Source organism: Lontra canadensis, unplaced genomic scaffold, assembly GCF_010015895.1.
Source record: "Lontra canadensis isolate GAN:19392208 unplaced genomic scaffold, GSC_riverotter_1.0 scaffold72, whole genome shotgun sequence".
Taxonomy (NCBI): Eukaryota; Metazoa; Chordata; class Mammalia; order Carnivora; family Mustelidae; genus Lontra; species Lontra canadensis.
Window position 1 is genome coordinate 9,741,713 of NW_022631066.1, and position 10,739 is coordinate 9,752,451.

General features: G+C 43.6%; 2 protein-coding genes across 3 annotated transcripts in view; both read right to left on the reverse strand.

Annotated features, from left to right (window-relative positions):
* HSPA14 (heat shock protein family A (Hsp70) member 14) overlaps nucleotides 1-10,533 on the reverse strand; it is a 39,562-nt gene extending 29,029 nt beyond the window's left edge. Inside the window, exons 1-5 of one of the 2 annotated variants that reach the window (XM_032880936.1) lie at nucleotides 10,355-10,531; nucleotides 8,979-9,059; nucleotides 8,823-8,905; nucleotides 424-472; nucleotides 183-288 (exon numbers count right to left, since the gene is read on the reverse strand). In XM_032880936.1, the coding sequence (XP_032736827.1) occupies nucleotides 183-288; nucleotides 424-472; nucleotides 8,823-8,905; nucleotides 8,979-9,059; nucleotides 10,355-10,411 (376 nt within the window). In that variant the 5' untranslated portion in view covers nucleotides 10,412-10,531. Of the gene's footprint in view, nucleotides 1-182; nucleotides 289-423; nucleotides 473-8,822; nucleotides 8,906-8,978; nucleotides 9,060-10,354 lie in introns of both variants that reach the window. The other variant, XM_032880937.1, reaches the window with a different exon arrangement.
* Nucleotides 2,166-6,742, reverse strand: LOC116881247 (zinc finger and SCAN domain-containing protein 20-like). The gene is made up of 2 exons (XM_032880938.1): nucleotides 6,050-6,742; nucleotides 2,166-5,533 (listed from the first exon to the last, which is right to left on the reverse strand). The coding sequence occupies exons 1-2, from the start codon at nucleotides 6,609-6,611 to the stop codon at nucleotides 5,010-5,012; spliced, it is 1,086 nt and encodes a 361-aa protein (XP_032736829.1). The 5' UTR covers nucleotides 6,612-6,742; the 3' UTR covers nucleotides 2,166-5,009.
* Nucleotides 10,534-10,739: the final 206 nt, after the last annotated feature.

Sequence of the window (10,739 nt, forward strand, 5' to 3'; positions counted from 1 at the left end):
CTAAGACAACCGAAGTCGGGAAAGGAAGTCGTTAATCAAGGTCACACGCGGCTGGGTAGTGGCCCAGACAGATCTAGTGTTAGGTCTCCTTCATCCGTTCCATCACCCTGCTTCTCTCCAGATCAAGAAACACCTCTAACTTTTTTCTAAGGTCAACTTTTAAAAGATCTTTTGCTCAATACCTTTCATCTTACTAAATATCAGTCTGGCAACATCTTCTGGGTTAACAAACTTTGTTCCTTCTCCAGTATCTACTTCGTATCGTAACTTTCCATTTTTTTCAATGACCTATCAAGGAAATTGTTAAGTGTGTTAGATGAGGAATAATTTTAATAAAAATACAGAATTTCAAAATAATATTATAGGTTATGACTTTGGCAATTACTTCGTGTAATAGAGAGGTAATAATGGAACCATACTCACTAAACATTTACTTTCCTTGATGTATTGCTGAGCCTGTGGATCATCAGAGCTGTCCATAAAGATAAAGATAAATATTAAAATCAGTATTGTTGATGTGTAATATTTAAAGATTATATTTTTCCATACCACTAAACAAATATAAAAATACAAGCAATTATTAAGTTGCCTAATATTAACAAATCATGATATAGAGGATAGGATTAAATGGATATAGTATTTATAACGGTTAATGATTCTATTAAAGTGTTAATCTTTACATCTGAAAGTAAATAGCTCTTATTTGTTCTGATCTTGCTATTAACAGATGCTATACATTCGGGGTAATTTTTCATAATATCAGTGATTTTATGTCATATACTCTCTCAGCTATGATCTTGAAGACCCAATCCCTGAGATGAAAAGGGCAAGAAAATATTTCAAAGTAAGGGCAAACCGGAACACCTAGCACCATCTTTGTTTCTTGGCTTCTGAAGATAAATCAACATGCAACGTCAAAAAAATTGAGCAAAAGTACACACGTTGTAAATGGAAAGGTGCGATATACTGCAGGTACATAAATCTATAATGTCCTATACAAATTAAGTAGTAAATAAATGTGTATGGAAATGAAAAAAGTAACAATGGGTGTAATGTTGCTCAAAATACCAATTTGTGCAGACTACAGAAATCTTACCTATTATTACCTCACTTGATCTTCACAACACTTAAGTGGGGTTAATTCGGCAGGTATTATTTTAGAGAAAAGAGGTCCTTAGGGAATCAGTGACTTATAAGCTAGTAAGGGGTCTTCTCTAGTCAGTCTTCTGCTGTTTGCACTTTACCAACTGCCTCCCAGTAAGAAGGTAAATGATTTAAGTACTCCTGCCCCTTTGAGCAGTGATAGGAGTCTCTCATCCTTCGCTTTATTTCATCTAGAAATTAAAGTAAACCCTTCCAGTTAACCCTTCTTCCAAGGTATAGCTATTCCGTCCAGGGATCAGTTTTAGTAAGAGGAGCTGGAAATGAATAGGGACTATCTGCTGCAGTTACTGAACACCCGAGGACCCTAACCTGTGTAAACAAGAGGAAGACAAAAGGGGTTTCTGATGGACTCATGAAGCTCAGAAATCTGTCTAGAACACTTGAAGATCCCTCATACTTCCTTCTCTATAACCTAAAACTTGATAGGGAGGAAAACAGGTAAGGAACTTGCCCTAAGTCACAGAGTTAATTCATGGCAGAAGGGACTGGAATCCAGATCTTTAATACGAAGTTTAGTATTCCTTTCACCTCAGTCCTCCCTCCCTTCCTTCCTCTAAATCCAATAATCCAGTATTTAGACTACATCCTGGACAACTATTTAAGAGTAAGAAAAAAAGATGAAGTCTCCCCTTTGTAATTTTTTTGCACCAATGTAATTTCAGCATGACACTTAACAGCTGTTTTCTTCAGAAGAGAATTTTAGTCAACCAGGACAATTTACCCTGTTATCTGTAAACTATCTGTGAGCTATCTTAGACAAGGTAATTTGCCAGGAAAGCCTGTATTATGGAATTTAAAGAACTTTTAGAAATGGAAAATTACTTCTCAACTGCCCTGCAAAGAGGGTCCTTCTCGTGTGAGGACAGGAAGCACAGAAAGCTCTTAGAGCCAGATACAGGCGAGACCCTGGGGATTAGCTGGTAAAGAAAAAGAAAGCAGAGCGTGGACGTGACAACACATGGTCATGGATATCGCCAGAAAGCAGCGGACTGACCCACAAGTACATACAAGTGAAAACTTTATTTGTCCACATCAGGATTAAATCACTTAACAGAAACACAAAGGACGGTGGGAAGTTGGCATACACAGCACCTCATTTACATCATGGTCTTTAGGTGGCCGAGTGTTAATCCCACCACTGCATCACCACCTCTACAAGCAACGCCACTTTCTCTTCCTCGTCCTTCCTTAAATGTCTCTTGCACCGTCAGCAGGCCGTCGGACCTGGCACGCGCAGCACTAAGGTGCCCCAGGGTCTTCTTCCCCGTTATTGTCACAACACGGCGCCTTCCGTGTCTGAAAGTGTTTTTACATTCATCTGTTCAATTGGCCCTCACGACATTCCTGTGAGGTAGGTAGGAGGGTCATTCGTTTCTCCCTCTGTGGGCGAGGAACCTGAGTCACAGAATGGTAAAATGACCTGCCAAAAGACGGGCAGTTACGAATGGCTGGGCCTAGAGCTTAGGTAGGATTTCTGAGCTTGTTCTTACTCATGGGGCCTCCCTTTAACAATATTTCGCCTCTTTTTCTGTTTATTTCATTAAGAATTTTCACTTTAGTTTTATTCTCACGTGAAGGTTATTTCGCCCAAAAGATTTTCACGATACTACCTTCCGAGTTTTACTCCACTTTTGTTCTTTAGCACTTCTCTTATCTCAAATAAATCCCTGCCTATGTACCTTGCTACCATTAATAGATTAATATAGTACAGGCCTAACTCTCCTTCAAGTACTGCCCTGTTTTCCAGAAAGTCTACATATCTACATTAGTGTTATCCAGTTATAAATGACACACATCCCTCCATATAAAGGCCTAAAATGATTTGAGAAAATGCACATGTATAGATATATACCCATTTCACTGCCTTAGTATATGCTTCTTTAAAGCAAGGAATCTATGTATGGTGTGATGCTTATTTAAGCTGAGAATATTAATAAATACTAGGATCACAGAATGCTTCCTTAAAATACAATTGTTACCAATAATTCAAACATACAATATGTGGCCGTAGCTGAAAACACTGCAATTAAAATTTCACTTCGTCTTTTTTTGTTATGTCACTTATGACAATTTTTTTTTAGAACTGGAAGGTACTAGAAAAGTCATCTAGTACAAATCTCTCCTTTTAGAGAAACTGAGGCGCAAACAGGGCAAGTCATCTGCCTGATGTAACAAACTGTGACAGGGTTAGAACCCAGTTCTAACTGGAGTCCAGTGTGTTCTACCACACCAGCTGCCTTCTACATTCATCTCCCACTCATCAGAACAGCTTGCTCGTTTGCCCTCTATTCATGGTTCCAGGCATATTCCCACTATTGTTTTGACTATTTCTCTATGGATCTGTATTGCCAGCTTTTAGGTAAGCACCCAAGCCTACAAAATATAAAACAAAATATCTTCAAACATGCCTACACTTGTTTTGTTTATTTATTTATTCTTAGCCTGTAGACCGGAGGAAAGCCTTTTAAATTCCAAGGCTCCTATCTGTATCTCCTGAAAGTCCTGACTAAACCACTTAAAAGCTTTAAGTTAGTTTGATGATGGCCAGTAACGGCATTCCTCCTGAAGTAAACTGGAGTATGGCTCAACACCTTCATATCTCCTAGAGAAGTATGTATGCTTTGGGAGGGAAGGGGATGTGTCTGTTGAGGGCTTTGTGCTTAAAAGCAGTTAACTCTGCAGGCAGTCTTTATCCACACCATCCTCAATTGTTCCCAAAGCTGTCCTCTTCCACCATATGCCATTAACAAGGTGAACGTCTGTTTACACAGTATGAGAAAAAGTGATTTTGCAAAACTCCCTAGGACAGTTTTCCAGGGCTTGCTTTCTGTAACATGTGAGACAGAAAAAAGGCTAACAGAAAAGAACTAAAATTAGCTAAAAGCATTTGGAAAACAGATTATAAATTGTTTCCATGTGTTGTTCAAATGATACCCAACCTAAAGACACGTAATTATGCATAAAAAGGGACCCAAAGGATATGGAATGCAAAGAATTTACTTACATTTAATGTTTTATAAAACAGCCAATACCTCATTAGAGATTATCAATATGAATCGTAACACACAACTGTGGCTCCCTGTCCATTCTGAATTATATCCTTATAGTGGTAAGACACTGAGAACTAGTAAAATGGAGGGAACGATGGTTTGACCACTGAGTGCTTACTCGTAGGTATGTCACAGACACAGCAGTGAAAACGTAAGAGATAAAGGTACAAATACATAGATCTATATTAGCCTAATGAGCTACACAGAGGAATTAAAAAAATGAAGATCTTACAAGAATCAGTCAAGTTAAACTAGTAAAGATTCAAGCAATGAGGTCATGGTATACACCGTACTTCTGTATCTTGTCAACTAATGTGCCTCACCCTAGCCTTACCTCGGCCAAGGTCAGATGCATTAATAACTTACATGTATATAGTGTGTAGTGCTTTTAAACTTTCAAACTCTTTCACATCTATTAGCCATTTGATCCTCACAACAACCCTGTGAGGTAGGCAGGTCAGGAGTTATTACCTAGCCCCCATTTTACAGATGAGGAAACTGATGTAGAGGTAAACTAAACTGCTCGCGTCAGAGGGAAAGCCACAGCTAACTAGCTCTCTGGACTCGGCTCCATCTGTGTTCTAGGAGACCGCTCCTCACACATCCAAGAGGTCTTTCAATTAGTGGAGAAGCTTGGGAAAAGCAACTAGCGTGGATCTTCCTGCCACCCTGCGTATTAATGGTTCATCCGCTCTTTTTCCCGAAGGACCTGTAAAAGGAGCCAGGGTACCAAAAGGCAGGTGTGGGACCTGGGCTTCTACCAGTTTAGGAAAGAGACTCTTTTGCAATCAACTCCTAACTTTTGGTATTTGAAATTAACCTCTGAAGCAATTTTTCAAGCCCTAGCTGAAAAGCACCGGTGGCCTCTTCCACTGCCGTTGCCAAGCGTCTGACTGCGATCACGGCATCCCTGCGGAGCTCGTTGGCAGTGTCTTGCTGAGCACTGGCCTCCTCACCAATAGCAATCAGCCTGTCCAATTTTTCTTCCTCACGCTTTGAAAGTTCTCGTGCCAACCTCCTGTTTTCTGCCAACTCAGCTGCAATAGTCCTGGCCACTGACCGCCTTCTTCGCCTCGCCCACCTTGGAGGGGGCTCACTGGTCAAAGGCCTATCCCCACCAGAAACAAAAGGAACTCTGGAGGAGACGACCGGAGGCCGCTGTGTGGAGGCCACCCCAGGAGTGTTCCGGCTGGTACTGGCGCAGGGACTGGGCTCACTGGACACACCCAGTCTGGTCATGGGGCTGCTCTGACAGGGAGCAACTGCACCTCTGAAAAGGTGGTGGGAACTGCTGTAGCTGGGGGTCCCTTGAGAGCACCCTGAAAAACAAAGCAACAATGTTGCAAAGAGGACATTCCTGCGAAGGGAATGCTTGGAGCCAGCAGCGGAGCTGAGAGACAATTACAACACTGTGGTAGTTCCTGGAAAGGCCTCTTTCCACAAGGGGTTGGGAAGGTTTCAATGCCTTGGTCTGGACACTTCTGCCGACCGTTATCTTCCCTCCAAAACCTCCCCGCTGCCTTCTTGAACCCCTTTCCACGTAGCCGCCAACCCAATCTCAATTCTCACGTTCCTATGCACCCTCTATAAATAATGCCAAATCGAGTCTGGTTCTAAAGAGTACTTTTTCCACATTTCAAAAGATCTAATACTTTATATACCTAGGGTCATTGCTTTTGAAGACCTGGAGCCCCTTACCTTACGAGAAGGCTTAAAAAACCGAGGGCATGGGTCAGAAATGGAGACAAAGTTGAAGAGAACACCATCCAAATATATGCTGCTGTTTAGAACCAAGTGACTCTGGTACCCCAATCCTTCACATGCTTGGGAGTTACCTGCACCCGAGGATTCATCCCAGGAGTCCTCGAGGTCACTGGTTTCTCGCATCTGGTCACTGATTCTCAGTTGACAATCCTCATCTGATTCCTTAACTGTTTTCAAGATAGGCTGATGATCTGCTGCCTGAGTCCTTTTTGCTCTGAGAAGGCTGGTGCCCTCCTCCCCTGGGGTGTCAGAGGCCACTAGGTTCTGATCACAGTGCTTGGCCCAAGCAGCATCCTCCATTAAGTTGTCTGGGTCAGTCACTATCTGATTTCGGAGAAGCTGATCCAACGTATCATAAAACGGACAGTGCGGCGGATCACCCACACTCGTGGCATGGGCAACGTACGCCTTTAAATACAACGCCTTCAGAACTTTAAACTTGGAGCGGCACTGACGTTCGGTGCGGCGGAAGCCTTCCTGCTGCATTCGCTTAGACACAGCCTGATAGACATCCGCATTATGATGCACAGTCTGGAGGCGCTGGATATACTCTGCCTCGCCTAGTATGGAGAGAAGAGTTCGCGTCTCCTGCCGGGACCACCGGATGCCCGCACTGCTATTGGAACTGGCCATAGTGGACCGGGAAGGAAGGCTAGCTGCAGGAAGCTCCTGGGCTGCAAGGTGCAAGTCTGAAGGTGTGGGGAAGCTCTGTGTGCTCTCAGTGTACTTCCAGGAGCCAGCCGATTCTTCCCTCTCGGGGCTAATTGTTGAGAAGCCAGGTCCAAGGACCGCATTTCTGGCTGGAAGGCCATAGGGGAATGAGAGTTACAGGGAAGGCGTAAGGATAACTGTGGTAGCAAGTTAGGTGGTGCTACCTGTGAGTAGGGTGCAAACAGGCAGGACGCCAAGACCAAGAAAGCCCAACCGTGAGGGTTCGCCCAGGACAGGTACTGGACCAAGAGCTCAAAAGGACATTACTGGCTTGGTAAAAGGGGATTGACTCCTCCACAAAAGAGAGAGTGCTTCTGAGGCTGAGACCTGGTACAACTGTGTCTAACTGTAAAAATCACCACTGTCTTGTAAGTAGGCTAAGGTGGGAATACCTGGGCCAAGAGAGTTCACTCTAGAGAAGTGCCAGCAGGACCATGGTGGAACAGCAGGTCTGAAGAGCACTCATCCTTTACCAGCCTTGGCCTCAGCAGCCTGCTGTGGTTACATATTACATCTGACCGTCACCATGGCACTTTGTTAAAAGATAACTTTGGGGGCCAGAAAAGTAAGCTTAATTTCTTCCTGACAATACAAAGATTTTGCATGGTATGGCAGAACACAACCGTATCATTACTCTGATCATCTGCCCTAAAATAGCAAAATCCAACAGGGCCCCCAGGAGCTAGATCTACAGAAATGTTCTGTATTTTGACTGTATCAATGTCAGTATCCTAGTTGTGATACTGTACTCTAGTTTTCCAAGATATTAGCATCCAGAGGAAGTGGTAAATCCACTAATACGTTGGGTCTCTCTGTATTATTTCTTACAACAGTATGTAAATTTACAATGATCTCAAAATAAAAAGTTTAATTGAAAAAAATCCATACTGTCGGCTTCTTTTAAGAGAATATAGCTTCAAAGCCATCTAGAGCTTTTTAGAGATTTTATAACTTGCAAATTTTGACACCAATTGATTTATTTTCAATATGCGCAATACTCAATTTTGTCAACACATAAATGGAGAGGGGAGTATATTTATCATCACAAAAATTTAAATTCTGTCCAAAATATCATTTTTGACTTACTGCACAAATACCCTAAGGAAAAAAATAAATCAAGTTCAATTTAACTAAATACAGGTAAGGGATAACAAAAAATATCTGTATGTATAAAATAAATATTAGATTTATCCATAACCCCCAAATCCCAAGATCAACATGGGGCTTTTATACTTAAATTCTCAACTGAACGAAGTAGAAAGGGAAGATGAACTTGGGGCTAAGAGTTAGAAGTCCTGAACTGCAGTCCTATCTAGCTCACCCCCCTCACTAACCAAGCAATTCCATAACTTCTATGTGTCTTGATTTTCTCATCTACAAATGGGGAGGAATAAAACCTGCCTTACCAATCTTTTAAGGATTTGAGAGGATTAAATAATAGATGTGAAAGCACTTTGAAAATTTAAAAACACTGTATCAAGTATTACTACTCCAGTGAAAATGAAAACCCCTAATTATTATGGTAATCTATAATTTGAGGAGACAGAAGTCTGGAGAAGCAAGCCTCTTTAATCTGTTAATTAAAGATACAACAGATGATTAACCTGATTCTTACTTAAGATGTTAATTAAGCTGTTTCTCTAATGATTAAATTTGTAAGCCAACTGGAAAAGTTAGTTCCCAGAAAGTGTCACAAAAGGACCTGAGAAAGAAAATCAATAGCTTCTATATAAATTATGACCAATTGTAACAAATTTTGCAAAAGTCAGCTACAGTGCAGAAAAGACTTCAAATTCCCACAAAATCTTTCAAGTTCCCTCTGTCATGTAAAAAGATGAAAAGTCCAAATTACCACTTCTAAATGAAACATTATCAAACTATACGAACATTGGCATTTATCAGTAAAAACAGATCTCTGAGCAAAAAAACAAGTATCTGACTGAATCCCATCCCTGAGAAAATACAACACTAATCATCAAAAGAAAGAGCCTACTGGGATAATCTCTGAAATGATTCAATCATAAAAAGCAACAAAAAAAAACAAACTGATGTTTCTAGTTTCATTTCACGTTATGCTTAGAATGTATGAACACATTTTATTTCCATATGTAAAAGTATTATTTTATTCCATACCTTCTGCCAAGGATCTGCTTTACTTTCATTACTGTATTTGAAATATTTCTTATTCTACCCTGTTTTGCTGCCAATCCAACAACCTGAAAAAGAACAGCATATTACAATGCATGTAATTTTACTTATTTCAAAATACAAACATGAGGAGAATAGTACCTCTTCATTTTCTGTGTAAGCAACAACAGCTGGAGTAACTCTGTCACCTGCATCATTTGCAACCACATCAGCCCGGCCATCCTGAAAGAAAAAAAAATACACAACTCTATTAGTAATCTTTTGGGGGGGGGATATAGACACACAGACACACACAAACACACACACACAGTCTCATCAGACATATGCGGGTCAGTTTTACATTGCCATACCTGTAGGAAAAAAACCACTGTATCAATACTTTAAACTTGCAGATTTAATTGCCATTATTAATTTCCTAGATTTTATATAAGGTCAACATTTCAAAAACAACCGCCTCATTTTTTCAATCTGCTCTAGTCAATAATTGGATCAAACATAATAACTTTCCTGTATACAATAATAAGACTTATAACACCCTTTCCAGTTTTCTTTCCTGACAAATACATCTTTCTTCCTTTTTCTACATATGATGAGGTAGCACACTAAATCCCTTTGGTTTTTCCTTCCAAATCACTTGACATTTAAATGCAAGACTAATAGGGGAGTTCCTTATTATTGTTCCTTCCACCTCCCTACTGATGAGAAGCGGACTACAGTTCCTTGTTAAGCCCCCTCATTGAAGAAAGGTCAAGTCAGTAGAGCATGCATCACCAACTCGCTTCCCGAGCTTCGCGGGATCATCAATTCCAGTTCCAGATCTCGACCAGCAGGTCCTTTCCTGGCAAACCTTTGAAAACCTCGGGGTCGGGAGGTTCAGGCCCACCTCCCGGCCAGCAGCAGCCCTGCGGTCCCCGGGGACCATCCCCCTCCGGGCCCTCCTGCCGCTCTGACATCCCCGAGACCTCCCAGGCCCCCTGCTGCCCAGACATTTCCCGGGACCGCCCCTCTTCCGGCGTCCAGCGCCCACGAGGTCCTCGAGACCTCTCCCGGCCTCCTGAGGCCCTGACGTCTCCAGAACCGCCCCTCTCCCGGCCTCCCGCGGCCCTCATGTCCGAGACCCTCCAGACCTCCTGCTGCCCTGAGGTCCCCGGGCCCGCCCAACTCCGAGCCTCCAGTGCCCACGACGTCCCCGAGATCCCTCTGGGCCTCCAGAGGCCCTGACGTTCCCGGGACCGCCCCCTGCAGGCCCCTTACGGCCCGGACGTTCCCGGACCCAGCGCGCCCGCGTCCTCACGACCTCAGTCAGGGCGCAGCAGCCTTTTCCGAGGAGCTGCGGAGGACCAGGCTGGGTCCGCCCGGTCCTTCAGCTCCAGATTCCCCGCAATAATACCTTTCCGCAAGACACTCCTAGGCCGGCGACACGCTGTTCACAACCCCACAAGAGACCAAAGGACTTGCCCCGCACCCGGAGAACTGGGGGGCCCTCAGGCTGGAGCCCAGCTCCCCCAGTCCCTCACCTTATAGACGGCCACGCAGGCTGATGTACAGCCAAGGTGAACTCCGATGGCCGCCATGAGGCGGCAGAGAAGGCGGCAGCAGTAACGAGTGGTCTCCCTGTGGCAACAGCTTCGGGCCTCGGAACAGCCCCATCAGGCACCGCGGAAACTTCACGTTCCCGCCCGCCCACTGCGTCCGGTCCATCCGCCGCGGCCTCCCGCGTCGCCACCAATCAGCGTGAAGGTTTCGCCTTTCCTTTCCGACTGCGGGCGAATAGCTTTACTGCGTCCTCCCACCCTAGCCCTGCCAGAATCGCAGCGCGTGTGCGATCTTGCGCACGCGCCAGTCGGGGAGGGACTGGAAGGGATGTCTTCGTTCCGCCCCCTTCTAGTTCCTTACGTGAAA